This window comes from Melospiza georgiana, chromosome 9 (genome assembly GCF_028018845.1).
Source record: "Melospiza georgiana isolate bMelGeo1 chromosome 9, bMelGeo1.pri, whole genome shotgun sequence".
Classification (NCBI taxonomy): Eukaryota; Metazoa; Chordata; class Aves; order Passeriformes; family Passerellidae; genus Melospiza; species Melospiza georgiana.
In genome coordinates this window covers 1,629,480-1,650,178 of record NC_080438.1, presented here as the reverse complement: position 1 = coordinate 1,650,178, position 20,699 = coordinate 1,629,480, and the positions used below count along the sequence as shown (strand labels likewise).

The following is a 20,699-nucleotide window of genomic DNA, read 5'->3' as shown; positions in this document are numbered from 1 at the left end:
TGTGGTACTTGGCTATGCAAATTCCTGCTGGGGGAAGGGAGACAGCATTGTTGGATTTTTATTTTTCTCCCCTCTCTTTTACACCGTGCTGGCTTTCATCTAATCAAAATTGTTTTTCAGGGTCATCACATGCACTCCTAAAATTGGCAGAAAGAGGGAGAACATGAATGAGTAGCTGCAATAAAGGGAAGGCTTTTCCCAGCAACAAACTTGCATTGATAACCTGGTGGTGGATGGAATGCTGAAAACTGGAGAGGGTTTATAGAAGAGCCATGAAAACAGGGAAGGGACTGGAAAACACTCAGTATAATGGAAACTGCTTCTGTCAAAGTGGAAGTTGTAGATGCTTGTCTCTGCTGACAGGAACAGCAGAAGTCTAATAATAGGGGGCTTTCAGTCTAGCTGGGAGTGGAATAACAAGCTGCAGTAGCCAGAAGGTACAGTTGGGGACTTTGGCTGCAAAAAAGCTGCAGATTTTTGAGTGAGGTTAATTAACTGTTGGAATACCTTGCTTCTGCTGCTGGGGATTTCTAAACCCAAATGGAATGTCAGTCTAATTTAACATGTTCTGGTTCATTGTTTCTCACATCCTTTTTGGGAAAAGTGAATGAACCAAAAGTGGAAGCATTCACCAGCCTGGCATGGCCTTAGCTCAGTTATCAAGAGATGAGGATGGCAGTGGAAGGACTGTTCTTGAACAAAAGCAACTGTCAAGGTGGAAAGATAGGGAAGTTGTCTAACATCAGCTATGTAGGGGACCAAAACTATCTCAATATTTGATACACACACACATACATATATATATGTGTGTTTTTTTCTGACTTAGACTTGCAGAAAATCTGGACGTGCCTGTATGCATAAGTTGCATTAAAATTCTGCCTTTATCACCAGTGACCCCAGCTGTCCTTCTAAAAACTGAGGGATGACCAGCCAGTGGAAATGTGCCCATCCAGGAATTACTGTAAATGGCAAATCCTTTAATAAATGGTGGGGTGCTGGGGAAAAGGCCTGGCTTCACCTGTTGGAATCCAGACCCCAGTAATGCTGACCAGTGACAAGAGGGCAAATGTTCAGTGCCAGCTGCAGCACAGCTGGGAAGAATGTCAAGTTGCTTGAACTGCTTTTTAGAGACCCCAATAGCCATGTGCCTGTGCAACCTTCTCCCTTTAAGATTTGCCTAAAGTAATGATTATTTTTGAGGATTTCATATGGGATTTTTTTATTCAGATGCTAAGTGAAACAATTTTCACTTGCCTTCAGTTTAGCCTTGATATTCTGATTAGGTTCTTTTGGTGTTGTGAAGAAAGATCTGAAAATAAAATCAGCAGATGGGCATCATGCTCTGTGGATCAGCTAGTGAAAACTATTTCGTTTGGTAGTGGTGGCATGGAGTAAGATGCAAATGTTGATTGAGAGGAGAGTGCATATCCCCAGGCAGTGGTAGAGAGCAGGTGTAATTAATGTGAGAGGAAATTAATGTATAACAGAGCAAGGGCAGATTTGCAAGTGCCCTGGATAGTACAAAGCCTGAATTTGTAATTGAGTGGAATGTGTGACACATATCATTTATATATATATATATATATATATCTAATACATGCACACACACATGTATGTATATTGTATATGATGCAAAATACTCCTAATGCTAAGAACAGTGAATAATTCAGTGCTTTCTAGTTTAGATAGCTTGGATCAGCAAATCCTAAAGCAGAGAGGTGCATAGTTTTGTCTCCTCTTTTTTTAAGCACTTGGTGTCTGCCTTAGGCAGGCAGAATCCACCACGATGCTGTTTTTGGAATGTGAGTGGACAGTATTGATTGAGTCAAGCCTGAGACAGAGAGCAGCTCTCCCTTCTCAGTATGCTTATCCAAGGAGAGCTGCTGGCTCTCTGCAGTTGGATGCCACTGTTCAGAAAGTGTTAGAGGGTTCTTGAGGTGCTTGTAGCAGGAGGTGCAGCCTTGCATGAGCAGACACATCATCTGGGAGGGGCTGTGGTTGCAGCAAGTGACTGTGACCTGCTGGACCAAGCATTTTAGGAAGTGCTGTCAAAATCCAGGGATGTTGATGTGCAGGGCTTGGTGGAAGGAGCTGGGTACAGACCAGTACTTACCCATCCAAAATTAAAGCTGCTCTTTGCAAAATCTCTCATTTGGAGTTGCTGTGTGTTTGATGTTGTCTTGGTTTTATCTGTCCAACAGAGAACTGTGATCACTTCTGTGTTTCATTACGGCCAAACCAGTCTGTGTATCTCTATTGGTTGCATGGGGCTGAGCTGCTGTATTCTGAGCTACTTGAATCTTTCCCTTTTTTAACCTTAAATCTTTTCTTTCCTTTTCCTTTGCCAATCTTGGTAGGAACTTACTTAGGTAAGTAAATTGCAATTTTAACATTGTTTTCATGTACAATAGAATTTAAAGAAAATGTTAAGTCTAGGTGGTGTTTGGCACAATTTATGCTCTGTTCTGCTTGTGGCACTTACATTTCTGAAAGTTTGTAGCCTCTGGTTGTTGGTGGACACTCACAGTGGTAAAATACTCCTGGTAGTTATAAGAGAGGCAGGGGTGCTGAGGTGTTCTTGCAAGCTGGCAAAAAATGTGTGTGTGTGTATGTCAACACACTGAAACTGCCTTGAGTGAACCAGTAACTTGGAATTGAAATCCCTGTTCATCAAGCCTTATTCATGCATGAATTTTTATATTTTTCTCTAGCTTACTCACAAATGTGGTACTGTTGATGTTTTTGTTAGTGCTGGGAATGATGGAGTCCCAGGAGGAGGATTACTTTGGAAAAGGAAAATGCACATGAAGAGTTATATGAATTTTAGAAAGCAATAGTGAAGTCACTGGTTGTGAAATTCTCTGCATTTGTTGTGATTGAAGATGTGCTTCTGAGTCTTAGTGCATATTACATGTTCTGCATGATACTTCTTGTGGGTAAACAAAGTAGAAACCAAATGCCATCTGTGACTAATTGCTTGATGAAACAATTTTTGTGTGTGGTGGATGTGCAGAAGATTGGAGTCAGTAACTTTGAGTAAACACAAGTTTACTAACTCTGCCCTGTGTCCAGGCTGGAAGCTGGGCTGTCTTCCTCCTTGGTACAAGGTCAGTTGTGTACAGACTTGTGTCAGACTGAAATGGGCTGTGAATCCCCAGCAGCAGGTGTATGTTCAGGTGTGGAAAAGCACTGGCTGGTTTCTGACCAAGCAGAAAGTTCTCCATGCTTCAGCAGCTTCTTGAAGCTTGCTGTGGTAACTTCATGGGAATCTCCCTGTGCTCCAGCCTGCACTGGCTCACTGCTGAGGGTTTTGGCTCTCCTGCTTCTCCACATGGCAGCTGTGTGTTGTGTGGTGCTGGCACAACAGGCAGAATGTGAGCAGTGGGGGTAACTTTGGGATTGTGCCATCGAGGTGCTGAGTCTCAGAGGATGGGACTGGAGCAGCGAAGAACATGTCTAGAGTCAGGCATCCAGTGGGACCAGATGTGCTGGTTTGCTTTCCATTGGGAAATGAGATTCTCCTTTGCTCTCTTGTGTTTTTGAGTGCCAGCTGTCCCCTACTCCCACAGCAGTGCTGTAGTTGCTGCTGGAGGTTTAGGCATTCTCTCGTTCAAATTGTTTTTTTAACAAATCCTAAACCATGAGATGCAAATGACATGAGATTGTTGGAACAGGTTGTTTGGCTAAGAGGTGGTTTCCCTGTCCTCAAAAGACAGCACAGAGCTGCCAAGTAGCAGCAGTAACAGACTTGTGTTGCTGTTTGACTGCAGTCCTTCCCCACCTGTATTTCTTTGGGACAGAGTCTGTTCACCTGCAGCTTTGGTACTTCAGGAATGAAGGGATCATTGGGGCATAGTAATCTGCTGGACTGCTTTTCATCCCAAATCTCTGACTGTGCTTAGCTTGAGGAGCAGTTCTGAGGTCCTTGGCACTGAGCTGTGGGGAGCAGCCCTGCCCTGAGGGTGCCAGTTATTCTCTGCAGTGATCAGCTGTTTCATTGCCATGTCAGTGAGGTGTACAGTTGGCTGTGGCAAAGGACATTTATGATTCTCTGCAGCTATAGCTTCAATTGACTTTGTTATTTCAGTGTATCGAGGAGACTGGCAGGAAGAATTGGATGGCAAGAGATTTTCTACAGCTTTGGGTTCTTTTCAATGCTACCCCCCCTAACATTTAGTCTGGAGTTTTGAGAGTATATTTCAATTTCTTTGGCTGCAAAAGAGTGGAAGACCTGCTTAGATTTGTCACTGTATACCTTTACACTTTGTGGTTTTAGAAGTATGGTGAATCCTGAAAACTCTTCCTTTTGTTGTTTGTGTGTTTTTCTGACATTTGGAGGAGGTCAGTGTTGATGCTGATGTGGAGCTGTGCAAATTCAAGCAGTTGGACCTTAGATCTCATCAGAAGGAATAATCACATTTTCTACCCTGTGAATTCTCTAGACCTTCCTCCATAAAGTATACTCAGATTATTTTTTTTTTTCCTGGAGAGGAGCTGCCAGAACTGTTATATTTTGCTCCTGATTTAAATTCTTACGCTATCTTATTTTTAACCTGCTTGTGGATGCATGGAGAGACATCTCTCAAATCTTCCTCTGTGAAAGTGGAGCAGGCACGTGGGGCAGGTGTGGGTCTGGCATGGTGAGTTCTCTGCCTGTGCCACCACTCACCCACAGACACAGGTTTGGTTTCGTTTTTAGAGGTGCCTGTCTCCCAGGCTTCCTCTCTCACACAGAAGCCACCAAAAGCTTTTGGGTGAAAATCCATTGTTTCCAGAGCAGATGCATCCTGTTGACTTGCCAGCAGTTCCACAGTGGGTTACAGATGTGCTGTCTCTGTGCCTCTCTTTGGTGGTGATTGTGCATGGAGGTTGCTCATTAATAGCAGTGCCTTGGCTGCATATGCTCTTACTGTGATATTATTTTTAATTGCAAACTGAATAAGGTCATTTTAGTGCCTGTTTTCATTCTTTCAGACTCCAGTTATTGAAGTGTGACTAAAGTGAAAATTCATGGATTAATTCACCAATATTAATATGCTAATTGATACCTTATTGCTGTGAAGGCAAGGGTATAAATTGCATTGAAGCTGTAGCTTTGTTTTGTGTCCTCTTTTATTGCAGCAAAAAGTTGTCATGGGCAGCTTTATCCCAGAAATGGCAGTCTGGCAGGGAGCTGTGTTCCTGCTGTTAGCACTGCTTCTGTGCTGCTTGAGGGCTCTGGGGCTCAGCAGAGCAGCAGCTCAGCCTTTGTTTAGTTTGCATCCCTCAGCTTCTCACCATGGAATATTCTGGTTTCATTCTGGTGCTTGGAAGTAGCACTGTTTACTGTCTGTTGTTCACCCAGCAATAGTCAGTGCAGCAGTGCCACATATCAGGACAGTCTTTTCTGGCATCAGGGGTGTTCTTGCTACAAGAAAAGAACTGATCTGGAGTGTGGTTGAAAGAAAATATGTGGCTTCAATCCAAGGACTAGCATCAGTTGATTTACATCTCAGGGTTTCTGTGAATGGAGAAAACATAATCTCTCGGTTATGGAAGGGGGAGGAAAGTAACAAGTGCTGGAGCTTAGCTCTGAGGCTGACAGATTCTGGCTGCATCCTGCTGGCTGTGCTGTTTCCCAGCATCCACGGAGCCCTTTGTCCATCCATCCATCCCAAACAGCTGCTCACAGCTGTGTTTTGGATGCTGTGCTTGCTCCCATGTAAAAACAAATGATTATCTGGTGCCTACACTGCCTTTGTCAACACCCAAAGGTTGTTACTGGCCTTCTTACTGGTGCCTGGTACATCTGTCCTGCAGGCCTGCTGGAGATATTTTTGGCAGCTATTTCTCCATCTCTGTGGACAAAAATGCAGCAAGAGCTGAGACCATGTGTCTTCCCATTTGAAGCAGCCAACAGTTTAACATCTACACAGGATGGAAAATACACTTGATATAAACTGATGATTCTAGTGTGGTATATTGTGATGTACTCAATGCTCAGGAAATGTCCCCTGCTTCACCCTCCTTGCTCCTGACACTACTGTGCCCTGTGTTTTCTGTCACACTTGATGCAAGAACAGTTTTACCAATGAGAACTTCCAGGAACCTGCTGGGATACAGACCATGAGCTGTGAAAGTTCATTCTTGCTGGTTTCTTTAAAAAGTTTTTAATCCCAGCTAACTCTCTATCAATGGGAAGATTCAAAGATCATCTGAATGTGAAAGGAGGATTCATACTGAGACCTTTTACAGACAGCAATAGCATTTGCTGATGCCTGTCCTGTAGGACCTGTTGGATTTGCTGCACTGACATTTTGGTTCTCAGCCAGAAGGGGCTGAGGAAGGTGGTTTGGTGCACAGATGGTAATGAAGTGGTGTTTTCTGGGAATGTGCATCTTGTAAAACCAAACAGTGCTAGCAAACAGCTTTACTGGGTCTCCCAGTCCATGGTGTGCCAGGCTGTGCTGCCTGACAGCAGCAGGCCTTTCCCTGAGACCCCTGCAGGCTCCTGTGTGCGCTCAGTGCAGCTGGGGGCAGTGTGAGGGGTGCCTGAGAGCACAGCACAGGCCCTGGTGCTGTGTGTGCCTGGGAGAGGGCTCTGGAAGAGCTCAGTGGCTGTGCTCTGTGCCTCAGGAGGTGTTTGCTCGTGGCAGGTCCAGCAGATCCACTCTGTTTGCTCCCAGCCCGTAGCTGACGTCAGAGCTGAGCAGTTCCCAGGGGACCCAGGGAGGATAAGGAAGATTCTGTTTGTTGCTGCCTTGACAGTGAATAATGCCTTCCACTTTCTCCTCCTTGACGTCAGTGAATTGCTCAGAGTGAAGGAGAATGTCAGGTTTTTCCCCAGATGCACAGCAAGGCTGGGGTCTGAAAGGGAGGTGTGCTTCTAGTGCTAGTGGGAAGCAGGGTTTGAGCACATGGAGAAGGGGCTGGGTGAGTGGAACGTGTTTGTGACTTGGGGCCTCTGCTCTTCAAACCACGTTGCCAAGGGAGCTTTTCTCAGTCACCTTCCTAGGAGGGCAGAGTCAGTTCAGGAGGCAGCTCTAGCTGAGCAAAACAACACAGTTGTAATCATAGCTGCGTGTGTTTTGATTTTGTACTTTTTTCTGTCTTGGAAAAGCAATGGTCTTACCAGCTCTATTCTCTTTCCTGTTTGTTAGGTCTGCCTAACCACGGACAAACCAGACAAATGGTAAGAGAATGTTCATTTAACCAAAACAGGGAAAAGAAGAATTATTAACCCACAGTAGATAGAACACCCCATTAAACCGTAGTGCTTCACTTCCACCTTTGCTGTTTGCAGCTGGTCATAATTCCCAATTCACTGAAAAAGGAAAAAATACTGTTTTGGGGCATCTAAATCATCTTAGTTGTTAAATACAATTTAAAACTCAAATCTATCTACCTTTATATCTATAAATGAGATCCTGTTTTGAACAGAGCATTTTGTTTCTGCTCATGCAGAAACTGAGTGGCTGCTTCCAGCAAAGTTCTGGGATGTGTTTCTAGGTGGAATGTGTTTCCCTGAAGGAGAAAAGTTTAAATGATGGAAGGGTTTGTTTGGAAAACAGTTTCTTTTTACATTTTTTTAGCAAGTTGGTGTGCAAGTTACCTGCTGAGAATGCTTGTATTTTACATTCTTTTTTTTTTTTTTTTTTTTGAGTAAAAAATATTTGTAGCCTTTCATCTGTTGTGCTGAGTTTAATCAAAGGACAGAAGCAAATAGCCAGTCTGATTGATGTGTCTCTGGCAGAATGCTTTCTCACTAAATTGTGAAGGGGCCAGTGCAAAGGCTGTGCATCCCTTCCCCCCTTGCACGTGGCTTATGGGAAACAACTTCAAGCATGCGTTTTTCCCCCCCAAAATGATCTCCTGATGTTGATCAAGGGGAGCTTGCCTCGTTAGCTGCAGTGCCACAAGGCATCGGTGTCAGCAGGGTCCCTGTGACACGGGTCAGCAGCAGCAGGGGTGGCTGATGGTCACTGCACAGTGGTCACAGGCTTTATTCAACCTGACAGCGTCTGGGGAGGTGAGCACTGGCCTGAGGGGAGGCCAGAGCGTGGGTGTGCCAGGCTTCTTGGGGTGACAGAGCATTCCTTTGGTTTGTTCCTCCATCTGGAGTGGTAAATTGTACTCCTCCATCAATTCAGCTTCATCCCGTGTCACTGAGAAGACTGGCTACTTGTTTGTGTCTGCTGAATAAACCAACTCAGAGCAGAGGGAGAAATCTCTGATGACTTCATACTTTTTAGGTGTTTTAGTGTGAAACTCCCAGCACTGCCTCGATTCCAAGTTGCCCAATCAAGTGTGAATGAAAAATTAAAGGTCCTCATTTAGGATGTATCATTCAAAATAGATTTCACCATGTAGGCAGAGAAAGGGCAGCCTGGAAGCACAGGAGTGCCCTTTCTAGGTATTTCCAGTAACTTTTTCAGGAGTTGTTCTCCTGTGTATCTTGCATATGTGGAGAAAATATGCTTTGCAACCTTAATGAATGGATTTTCTTGGAGAAACCTGAAGGGGGTAAAATTAAAGCCACCAGAAAAGCTTTTATTTGAAAACTTTTGCTTAACAAATGTCAAATCTAAAAGCAATTGTTGAAGTGTTTCAGTGGTCTGCAGTGGTGCTGAAGCTGTCTTGTATAATATGGAGCTGGGCAACTAAGAAATTAAATTCTTACTTCACTTGTATGCAACAGTTTTAAAGAGCTTAGGGTTTTAAAAGGTGGGGGGTTTGTTTGTTTAGCTCTAAAGCCCTGATGCTCTACAGGAAGCAGATCTTGCTGTAGAGCAGTTGATTAAGGCTGGTCAAAAAATAAGTTATTATCATTTTCTGTTTTCTGCTCAGATAAAAAATGGGATATACTCAGGGATTTGTTGGGTTTCCCCCCTTGGTTTTTTAGACTGAATTCCTCCCTTTCTAAGTCAGGATGTTAAAATTCAGTTCGTTATTGCAATGACCTGATTTGAAGTCCCCATATCCACACCATTCCTTTTGAGGTGGGTCTCCCAGGGCAGACATCCCTCACACACACACTGAGTTTCCCACTCCGTGGGCAGAAGGGGAAGCCTTGGTGCATCTGGGGAGATGGCCTGTGAAATACCACAATTGAGTTTATGCCAGGGTGTTTTCTGACCAGCTTTAATTCATGCATATCAAATTTTCTGGGCCTTCATTTTGCATCTTTCCCAGCTGCTCAGTGTTACTGATTTCAGTGGGATTTCTCAATGTGCTGATCAGCAGGAAGAGGGGCAGCAGCACTGGACTTCAGTGATCAAGGACAGCTGCATTTGAGAAGCTTAACACTTTGCTCCCTTTCATCTGCACCTCTCTTAATAACAGCTCATGTTTTTCCAGCTGAGTGTAAGGGGCTTACTGTGAGTCTGGAAAATGATGCCTGTGTTGATTTGCAAAGAAAATGTGTTGTTATGGGAGGTCTGTGGTGTTCAATACTAACAGGGTTTTATCATGAAAGCTGCTAAGCTTTGTAGTACTACATTTGTTTTCAACAACATATTTAATTCTATACTATCCTCATTAAATATTGACCTCCCTAGAACAAAAAGGACGTGGGTAAGTTTGGTACTCCAGAATAACTGTAAATTCTGATTCTTGTATTTGATTTGCCCTGTAGCTAATTTCCTTCCATGAAATCAATAGAGTTGCTCTAGATTTATGGTAGTGGCTGAAATCTGAGTCTGATGCTCAATCTTTTGAACTTGATGTCATCTTTCAGACACAAGGCACAAAATATTGGTAATGCCTCCCATTTATTATTTGTCCTGTCGCTGAAGTATTGCTGTCCTATTGCATATCGAAGGCGCCTGACTTGTTCTGCTTGTGAACAATTGCTTATGTGTGAATTCCGTGTTCAGTCCTGGGCCAGAGGGGGAGGTATTTACCTTAAACTCTCAGCAAGCCATACAAAAACTTGAATTCTCTTTTCCTTTGTGTGCTTAGCACCTGTTGCTGCAGGTTTGTTGCAGGCCCTGACTGTGCTGTTTTATGTATCACGTTAGGGACCAAGCCGAAACTTGCTGCTCAATGGGAAATCATACCCAACAAAAGTCCGATTAATTCGTGGTGGATCCATGCCTCCGGTGAAAAGGAGGAGGATGAACTGGATTGATGCACCAGATGATGTTTTTTACATGGCCACTGAAGAAACCAGGTAGGAAATGTGGTGTTCCAGAGGATTTAAGGGGATGTCTGTTGATTTGTGGGTGCTGCAGCTGGTGCTGTGGTTAGAGGGAGGGAAATGATCATGAGAAAGCAGATTCTTGTTCTTCTTGCAGAGCAGTTGCTGTAGAGATGGATGCCAAGGGGAGGAAGGCTGAAGTGGGAATTCACCTGGTTCAGACCCATCAGTGCCCTCACAGGTGCCATCTCAGTGGGACAGGATAGGGCTCTCCTGGCTCATGGGTGACAGTGAGCAGCAGAGCCTCCTACACACATGTCCTCTTGCATGCTGAACTCTGGCATTACCCCTCAAGACATCTCCACGTGTGTAGGGCTCCTGGAACCTGCCAGTGACAGAGGGTTTCTACAGGCTGAGCTGACTCATTTGTCAGTGATTTGCATTTGCCACCAGTAGCAGTGAGATTTAGTCCCACAGTGTCAATCTTCCTCCTTTGGTGGTACTGCTTCTGCTAGTCCTAATTCTTCTTGTTGGTCTGCCCACAGGATAAAAATAGTAGAAGAAACTTTCCTTGTGTGAGTTTCACTTCAAACTGTTTACAAACTGCTGACAGAGTGGTAGAAGCTATGTGACCCAATCCCTCAGGCAAAGTTCCCAGTACTGGTATTCCTAGGATGGGAGTGTTGCTCCTGGGTGTGATGAGAAGTTAGAGAAAAATTGGCTTGTGTGGTTTCCTCCCAAGAACTTGATGCCTCCCTTCTGGGTAACCTTGAGGAAGGTCAGAGCAAAGCTGCAGCCCTGCTTTCCAGCCCTCCCTGGCAGCAGACGTGGTGTCTGGCTTCTGTCTTGGTCTGAAGCCTGGAGTTATCAACACTTGCACTATCAGTGAGTGCCCCAGGAGCAGAGCAGCACTTACCTTCCCCTCCACTTGCAGAGATGGACCTGGCAATTACTGGATGTCTGAGCCCTTCAAGTGACCAAGGAGGTTGGGAGTTTTAGTGCTTTGTCTCTTCTGGTACTACTAAATTTGGCACTGCTCTTGAGTCTTCATTTGTTCAGCACAAAGGTCACAGTTGGGAGTCCTGGTATCTCCAAACTTCTCCTTTAACCTACAAAGCATTTCAAGAGTCAAGGAACTATTCTGTGGGCCTAGCATCAAAGATGGGCTTTGTAGAATAGGTAGTACCAGTAACATTTAAGTTACTAACCACTGATCTATTGGATGATCAGGTTTCAGTCCAGGAAACACCTTGTTGGAACTCAGAAGACACTTGAAATTAATTTCCTGGTCAGACTTGTTCCTATGGACACCTTTAATGCAACTGTGCATTTCACACCAGCTCATATCTTTGCCATGTCTTTCCCTTTTCCTTTCTGTGCCTGCAAGATGCTGTGAAAGAAAGAAGTTATATATGGAATTCCATATAGAATTGAAAATAAAGTGAGAGAAGGATTTCATTGCTCTGATAGAGAGGTACTGGGATCCTGTTGCAGCCGTCAGATTCATGTGCCATTGGGGACACAGGGTATGCACTCCTTAGATGCTCAAGGCTTGTTTCATAATCCTGCATCTAGGGAGCTCTTTTTGACATCTGCACCATCCAAGGCACATTAAATACTCCAGGTACGTGGTGGCAGCCTGTCAGTACAAGGTCCTGCCCTTTGACCTGGACAGAACTGTGACAATATTCACCCAGTCTGGTGTTGGTTGTGACAATAATTTACTGTAGAACCACTGACAGAGGCAGGAAGGATCAGTCCCACAGCAACCAGCACAACTCTAATGAAAATCGTGGTGATAGACATCAGCTCAGTAAGATCTTATCACTTCCATTTAAAAATAGAGAGAGAGAGAGAGAAAAGGAAAAAAAAAAACACCCAGGCTTCTTTGTCTGACAGCCATGCTGCTTAGCTGAGTGATGAGTGGTGAAAGGAGATTTTTGGCAGGCTGTGAAGAGCAGGGAAGCCTGAGCGAGGGAGCATTGTCAGTGGCACGGGTTTTCTGTCGGGCATTTCACCTCTAACTTTTCCCTGAACCATCTGCTGCATTCCAGTGTCAGGAATGTAAGACTTGTTTGTGAGCTCTGAAACAATTTGAGCTTTGTGTTGGCTCCCTAGCAATCAATCTAGCTGCAATATCTGCATCTCGTCCTCCAGCTGAGGGTCAGGCTGTGTTTTCAGTCACAGCAAGTAGGTTTCCCTGAAGTTTTACACGCTCCCCCCTCTCCCCTTTCTGTGTAGCTCTGTTGAGAACGCAACAGAGGTGCTGGAAAACTCTGTGGCTCTGAAGGAGCAGTTTGAAAAGCTGGTTGAATGAAAAGGGTAAGTTTTGAATTGAAGGCTCCCAGTGAGGAGCTGGCATTTCTAACTCAGGCAAGCGGAGGCAGCGGTGACCTGATCAGAATCCAGAGTGCTGCAGGACGTGTTTCTGATGGCAGCCTGGCTGATGGAGCTCACATGGATGCTGCAAGGAGCTCTGCTGGCTCAAAGGGGATCAACTGCAGTCAAACATCTTGGAAAAGTCATTAAATCAGGATTTTATTTTCTCTCTCCCCCACCACCACTTTGCCAGCTTGTTTTCACCTCTCCTCACCCTTTTGGTTTGAGGGGGTGCTGGAGAAATGAGGACACTGGGCAAACAAAAAATGTGTCTAAGTGCAGCAGCTTGTCCTGCTCAGTGGGCAAAAAAACCAAGTGAAGAGATGACCAAATCTGATAAGTGATTCAAAATCTTCAGCTGCAGTTGATGGTTTGTCAGTTCTGGTGGTGCTAAGGGTAAGTTTTTGAGGATAAGGGAGGTATTTTGACCACTTTCTTCAGCAGCCATCACATCTTAAAGGCAGAAATCATAGCACAGTGATAGGCATCAGCTCAGTGAGAAGCTCTCTCTTCCACTGACAAATAAACCAAACCAACCAGCCAAAACCACAACCAACAAAAGGGGGTTTTGGCCTCAATAGTGTTCCTTAAATGAAGTTGGGGGATAGGTGGCTGAAATGTGGGCTGCAGAGCCCTTCTTCTCTTGTCTCTCGTGGTCAGGCAAAACCTTGTTCTGTCAGGAGCCTGTGAGGGAAGGCAGTGCTGCCTTATCAGACCCTTCTTGTTGCCCCAGTTCCTGAGCTGAAGACTCATAGTGGGTACTGGTGGGTATACATAGTATGTACATAGTGAGAACTCTTGTGACTATTTATTATTTTCCTTTCTAATCTCTGTGTGCCTTTGACCACCACAACATCCTCTGTATAGAAGAATGCCTCATTTTAATGACACAGTACATTTTTCCTTGTTGCTGCGTTTTTGGGTTTGGATGGGGTTTTTTAATGATACCAGGCTCAGATATAAAGGAAGTATTAAGAAAAACAAGCAATCATTCAGTATTTGTCTCTGTCTAATTTACTTTGGTAATTTTAAAGCTTTGGTGTGTCTTTCTGTCCATATGGAAAACAGCTTCCTGCATCTGATAGGATTTGTTGCCAGTGTTGTACATATAGGGAAATCCTTAACCAAATACAAGGTGTGAATATTGCCCATCTCTGGGCTGGGCACATGCAGTGTGGGAGAAGGGAGAAGGGGAAACAAAACACCCTGTTGGTGTTGCCTTGGCTTTGTAAACTTCCCCAGAGCTACCTGCAGCACATCAAAATAAATTCAGAATAAATCAATGGTGTGGAAACTGGCTGTCCTGACTATTTCAGTGCTTTGTTCCCAGCAAGGCACCCTGGTCCTACCAGGCTGGACCAGAATGCCTTCTCCAGAGGAGGGATTCTGGAGCAGAGGCTGCAGTTTCCTGTTCAGATTTATTCACTGGGGGGTTTATAAATCAGAGAATGTGAGTTTCCCAGGGCAGCCATTGCAGCAGGAGCCATCGCCAGCCAGCCCAGCAGGCGTGTGCGGGCCCCGTCTGCCCTGGAGGAGCGGAGCCTGTGTAATCCGTGCCTTTCTCCCTCCTGTCTGCAGGAAAATCCGCAAGCTGCTCTCCTCCTCGGAAGCCAAGCGAGCCGCCAGACGCCCCTACAAGCCGATTATCCTGCGGCCCATGCAGGCGGTGCAGCTCCGCCAGCCCATGAACGACGAGCCCATCATCATCGAGGATTAACGCCGGCAATCTCCTGCAGTACCCACTCGAGTTTCCATGGCTACAGCATTGAGCTAACTGTTGAAGAGAGGGAACTTTTGAGGAACTGTTTTGCATCTTTTAAACCCTTAAAAGGAACTCGGCCCTGCTCTGAGCCTCTGACCACAGACTGCTCTCTCTCTCTGTCGTCTCTCTCTCTCTCTCTTGCACTCTCTCCTATCTTTTTTTCTTATCTTTTCCTTTTTTTTCTTTTTTTTTTTTTTTAATTTTTAGTAGCCTCCTTTCCCTTTTGCTTCTACCCCTTTTGTAGAAGGGGGAGGGAAAGTAAGTTTAACTTATTAAGAGAATGTGGACTAGTACTTTTTAGCTTTGTTTCCTCTTCCGATGTACGAAGAGCTAGAACCCTTCATTTTGTGACTGAGCTATCGTTGCAAAGCCATTTTATGAGGCTGTGTTGTAAGATTTCTCTTTTCTTTTCTCTTTTTTTTTTTAATTTTGTGGACGGTGCCATTTTTTTAATTTCATTTATATTATTTCTTTTGTAGATAAATTTCCAATCTTTGACTGATATTTGAAAATAGGAGCTGAAAGCCAGCCCCAGGTTCAGCCAGTTTTCTTTGGTCCTGTCCCTTCTGTTTTTTGGATCTTTTTGTACAGCCAGTTGTGCTCATGCACAAGACAGACCAACTCAGGCTGAGAAAGGAGTGAGCTAAGAACTGAAGAACCTTGCAGAACATTACACTAACGCTGTGTGCAGTGGAGCCAGGCTGCCAGAATTAGGTGTCCTTACTCTAGTTGCTCTCTGGGAGCTGTGGCTCGTGGCGTTTCTCCCAGGAACCAGCATTTGCGTGCTGCCTTCTCTGTGACACCTGGGATCCTACATGCTGCTAGCAGTAGGCCCAGCAAGTGTAATGAATTGCTTTGCTCTGGCTCCAAGAGTCAAGTACACCAATGCCCAGGGACATTTTGCTTAGAACTCTGAACCTGTTTGTGCATCAGTGCTTTTGGACACGTTTCCCAGGATGAGACCTGGTTTCTCTTTAATTGCGTTACTGTATTTTTCCCATTTTGAAGGGACTTTAAATTGCAGCTGGGTTTTCATTTGAACATATTGTGTCTGAATTTAAGTGGTTTTTTCCCCCTTGACATTTCTTGTGTTTGAGGTTTCTTGCATCTCTTCAACTTCTTATGTATTTGCAAGTCTGTATCATTTCTTTTTCATATGTCTTGTCACGGCAGTGCATTTGCTGGATGCCCTGCTCGGTTTTGAAAGGATGTAAACTATCATTTGCAACTTGTGCTGATCTGTACATGTACCTGCCTCAAGCAGACACAGCATGTAATAACCCCCAAGTCATTCCATATGTGTCAGCGGTGAGATGAGCCAAAGTTGTATTTGGGTTATCACAGTCCAACCGTGATTCTGTGCAACTCTGTTAACCCGCCGGGTTAGACGGAAAGGAATCCCCACAAAATGAAAACAATTCAGTTAACTTTACTTAATAAACCTGGAAAGTGAGCTTTTGTGAAACATCTGCTTTTTGTCTCTTCTGAAAAGCCGCCCTTGTTCAGGTTCCACCTGTACACCTTCCATCCCATCCCTGGGCTGTGTCCTGCTCTCCAGGGTCCCTGGGCCAGCACTACAGGGCAAGAGTCCGAGTCACTCGTAGTTTCATTCCTCCCCTGTGCAGTTCAAACATTTCCTTGCGCTTCAGAGGCATCTCCCTCCTCCTCCTCCTCCTCAAACAGGCAGCAGATGTGGGGCTGGCCTCTGAATGAGCCCTTTGTCCACAGCAGCTCCTGGTCCTGCTGCTCTGGGCCTGCCTCTGGCGTGTGGCAGAGGGACATCCCTGGGGGTCAGCAGCCCAGCCCGTGGGCAGTTCTGAGCTCTGCATTGCTCTGTCCTGCCACATGAGCAGCATGGGCTCCTCTGCATTGCTCTGTCCTCCCACATGAGCAGCATGGGCTCCGTGGTGTTTGCTCTCGTGTGCTGCTCAGGAGTGCTGAGATTCACCCCGTGGCTGTGAGCACCTGTGCACCCTGGCAGGTCCAAGTGTATCCTGTGCTACAGGTCAGGCTTTCCTGTCCTCAGCTTAAAAGTGAGACAGGACAGACATCCCTGAAGCATGTGCTACTCAGGAAGGGCACAAAAGCCCTCCGGCTGCGAGCAGCACCAGTGACCATTGGCAGTTTTACTTTGTCACCATCAATCCTTAGGATGAACCCTCTGTACTTGAGAAACACCGGCTGCAGGAGGGTTTTGTAACACTTCTGTCTCTGTGAGGGCAAGCGCTCTCGTGGATTCCTTCCGGTAGCAAAAGGAAATCTGAACACATCACGTTGGAAAACCCCGGGTCCGAGCTGGCCCCCGCAGTGCCTGGGCTGGGGCAGCTCGGACAGCCCCGAGGTGCTGGGGCTGCTGCTGTGCTGAGGATCCCGGGGATGGAGCAGATCGGACAGCCCGGGGGGGTGGAACAGATCGGACAGCCCGAGGTGCTGGGGCTGCTGCCGTGCTGGGGATTCCGGGGCCGGGGCTGAGCTCTCCATGAGCCCGGCAGAGGCTCCGGCTGCACCGAGAGCACAAGAACCGCTTGGGGGTGCCAGCCCTGCGGTTTCCAACAGCTTAAAAGCTTTCTTGGAGCAGCTCCAGAGATTGCTCTGGGAAGGAGTCCAGGCAAGGAGAGCGAGCACGTCCTGTGCTGCCCTAACTTTGAAGGACCCTTGCGTGTCCTTCGATAGAGATGCTGTTTTCTGGCGTGCGGTAGCAGGCTCCCCTGCCATGTGTTTGTTTCACTGGCTTACATTTGTACCAGCTTGGGAGGGAGGCTGGAAGATCCCTTTGGCCACCAAAGGAAAACGCTGCCTCTTGGGAAGTGCAGGGAGTGTTAGGCCCAGGCACTGCCCCGTCCAAGCCTGAGGGATCACGCCCTTGAGCTGCTGCTGCCACAGCCCCTCCTGTGCCAGCCTCTCCTCTGTATTCACATTCCTGTGCTGTTGCTGCAGGAATTGCCTTTGGTTATTCACCCTCGTGCTCTAGAGCCTTGTCAAAATAGAAGTGTTCACACAGCTGGGGCAATGTCCCATTTTCCAGGTCCCTTCCTCTCCTTGCTTCAGAGCCCCTGAGATTGTAGGGGGAGGAGAGGCTGGAGCTGGGAAGTGCTTGCCCACCCGGACAGGCCAGGTCTGTTGGGATGTAATAAGTGTTGCCATGTTCATCTGGGTATTTTCCCTTAGCTGTGTGTCCCTGGCATCCCAGTCCCTCCTTCCCCTCTCTGCCATGCGGACGTGGGAGCAGAGATGTCACAGGCCCAGCTGTGATCCCCGGGAGAGCACTGTGCTCACGTGGATGGAGCATGCTGGCCTCCAGACTCAGTGCCATGCCATGCCTGCAATTTTACAGGCTTAAAAAGAAGCAGGAAGCTGCTCAGGAAAGTATTTTAAAAACAAAACAAAAATCCAAACATTCCTACAATACTTCATGCCAAAATGCTTTTGTTACAGATTTCATTTTTTTTTAAGTTAACTTGGGTGTTTTGGGGGCGCTTTTTTACATTGCATTTTGCATTTTACCAGTTTGTCAGTAGCAGCTCTCTGTGATCTCTGCTTTTGCTGCTGCAACATGAAGGCAGCACCCTGACCGTAACAGCACTGATGAAACAATATGAAAAAAAGCAAAGTATGACCAAAACTAACAATTCCAAACCTGGCATTCCTGCTGTGGGAGGAGGGCTGTAACTGGGACACTATTGGAGAGTTGTAAAACAAAATACACGCTGAAATTTTCTTTTGAAATGGAAATTTGGAGCCGGTGCCAGCTCTGCTGCGGGCTCTGGCTCTCTGTGCAAGTGTTACACAAGCCAGACCTTGGGAAGCCGGAGAGGCTCTTTGGGATGGTGGGATTGCATCACGGCGGAGCTGCTTCCCACTGCCACACGAGGAGGGGGCACTCGCCGGTTCACAGGGGATGAGCAGTGGCACGGGAGGTGTGCCAGCCTGCTGGGGGATTTGTGGGGACAGCACAAATAAAATGTGGCAGATTTTGACTATAAGGAGAAGGAAGGAATTTGACTAACTTACAGAAACTGCACCTTGAATCTTTTCTATTTTCCTTAATCCATCAAGAGGGCACAGACGTAAAAGCACCATTAACCCAAATAAGCTTTGGCAGCAGCATTAGAGGGAGAAAGGAAAGATCACTGCAGAAAGGCAAGTCGAGGCATGACAGCCCTCTCTGGCTGATGAGAGAGGGTTTGTTTGGGGTTTTTCCTGTAAATGCAGTCAGTGCCTTTCAAGGTCAGCCTGCAAGAGCCAACAGTGATGGGATCTGCCGTGATCCCCAGAACATGAACGTGTCTGGAGTGTGGGTGGTGTTTATGGCCCTTGCCAAGGCAGGAGGCTGGGGTGGCCCACGTCCCCCTGTCCCTCCTGCCCTCGTTCCCTGCCTGGGCACTGACAGAAGGGTTTTGCCCTGCCTGAGCAGCTTCAAAACCTGGTGGCAGACTCAGTCTCTGACAATCACGTTTCACCCATGCAGGAGGAGGAAAGCTGTCTCAAGAAAAGACACACAGTAAATTCAGATGGGTTGTGGGGCTGGGGCTTGTCTCCACCTCTTCTTCAGCCTGGAAGAAAGTCAGGGCAGGTCAGGGTTGAAGCACACTTGATTCCTGCCCTGGGCTTTGCAAGTTCATTCACCACATTCCTGGAATGAGAATGAATAACATAAATTCAGCATCTTTCTGCAGACAGCTTCCTCCCTTCCCTCCTGCAAGGGGACTCTCCACCTGGATCCAGTGCTCTGTGGGATGCTGGCAGCGTCATGGGGAGCAGATTTACAGGTTCTGGCCAGAGGGTTTCAGCCAAGTTTTGCTCATTCAGAGATTTTCCATCTGAGCAGGAGCGAGTTTGTTCCCCCTGCCTGTGCTCTGGCTGCCCCCAGGCAGGACAGGAGGGAGGTGAATGTGTGGAGACTGTGGATGAGAAGCCAAGCTCAGTTTCCCTGCATTCCAGGAAGATGCCCAAAATGTCTGGGGGAACCAAGGCCAAATGCATCCTGGTGGGTGGGTGGGTGGGTGGGTGATGCTGATGGAGAAGGAGAAGATGGTGCTGTGGGGACATTGCAGCACTCGTGAGGTGCTGGGTTATGTGTGTCCAGTCCCTTCCCTACCCCAGGGCTCACTGGGAGTGTCCTGGAGGTGCATGTGGGGCACAGACACATGGAAGCTGGGCAGCCCCTGGGCACACTGCTCCTGCTGCAGTGCCGGCCCTCAGAGCCACATTGCGCCATGGCCAGCCCGACCTCTGCCCACAGCGTGGCCGGGGGGGCCGTGGCTGTGCCAGGGCTCTATGGCCAATTGCCCTGAGCTGAACTTTGCCTCTGCAGCCTGGCTCTGAGCACAGCCCGTTCCTTGGGACACCCTTTCTTTCCCTGGAAAACCTGGGGAGAGCCGCCGGTGCCAGCTCTGCAGTGGCCACCCCTGGCTGCTCTCTGCAGTCCCACCGTGGCTCTGACGGGGTTTGAGAGCTGTGCTCAGGTCTCTGCAGCTGCCCTCCTGCCTTTGGTCGGCTGATCATGGAGAGATTCCTCCTGCCCCGAGCTCACACCGAGCTCTGCACCCTCAGAGGGGTCACTCCTGCCCCAGGGGCTCACACTGAGCTCTGCATCCTCAGGGGGATCATTCCTGCCCTAGGGGCTAACATTGAGCTCTGCATCCTCGGGGGGATCCCTCCTGCCCCAGGGGCTCACACTGAGCTCTGCACCCTCGGGAGGATCCTGCCTGCCCCAGGGGCTCACACCAGGGGTCACTCCTGCCCCAGGGGCTCACACTGAGCTCTGCACCCTCGGGAGGATCCTGCCTGCCCCAGGGGGCTCACACCAGGGGTCACTCCTGCCCCAGGGGCTCACACCGAGCTCTGCACCCTCGGGAGGATCATTCCTGCCCCAGGGGCTCACACCGAGCTCTGCACCCTCAGCCCCGCTGTGCAGCGCGCTGGGATCCCCGACCCAGGCCGGGCTGGCAGCCACGGCCCCTCGGGAAGCGGTCACAGGGACAATGGGGACATCCATCCATTCCAGATGGCAAGGACAAAATCTGTGAACCTGTTTATCGCAGGCGTGACAGCGCTATCGGCCCTGCCTGATAAGGGCAGGGGCTCGGATGCCTTTTAAAGGAGAGGAGCGAGGAGCGGGTGCTTGGAGCTGCAGGGCCCGCGGCGCCGGGCCGGGCGCTGACGTGCCGAGCCCGGGGCAGCGGCATGTGCTGCCTGACGAGCCCCAGCCCCTGCCAGCCCTCGGCCGCCCTTCCTCTGCCCCTCCATCTGCCCTCGGCTCCTGCTAATCCTTCCCGATGCTCCCTCCAGAGCTGTGCAGCGACCCTCGGGCAGCAGGGCTGGGTGCCCGGCGGGCGTGGGGCTGTCCCCTGCTGTCCCCTGGCTGCCTCCCCACCCCAGCCAGCTCCTCGTTCTGGGGGACAGATATCCCCTGTTGCAGGCAGGGTGCTGCCCTGCTCG

General features: G+C 47.8%; 1 protein-coding gene across 2 annotated transcripts in view; it reads left to right on the top strand.

Moving 5' to 3' along the window:
- The window catches only part of MTA1 (metastasis associated 1), a 73,831-nt gene extending 58,108 nt beyond the window's left edge, over positions 1–15,723 (top strand). The window contains exons 18-21 of one of the 2 annotated variants that reach the window (XM_058030092.1): positions 2,358–2,369; positions 7,140–7,171; positions 9,999–10,150; positions 14,075–15,723. In XM_058030092.1, coding sequence (XP_057886075.1) covers positions 2,358–2,369; positions 7,140–7,171; positions 9,999–10,150; positions 14,075–14,213 — 335 coding nt within the window. In that variant the 3' untranslated portion in view covers positions 14,214–15,723. The remainder of the gene's footprint in view (positions 1–2,357; positions 2,370–7,139; positions 7,172–9,998; positions 10,151–14,074) is intronic. The other variant, XM_058030093.1, reaches the window with a different exon arrangement.
- The last annotated feature ends 4,976 nt before the right edge of the window (positions 15,724–20,699 follow it).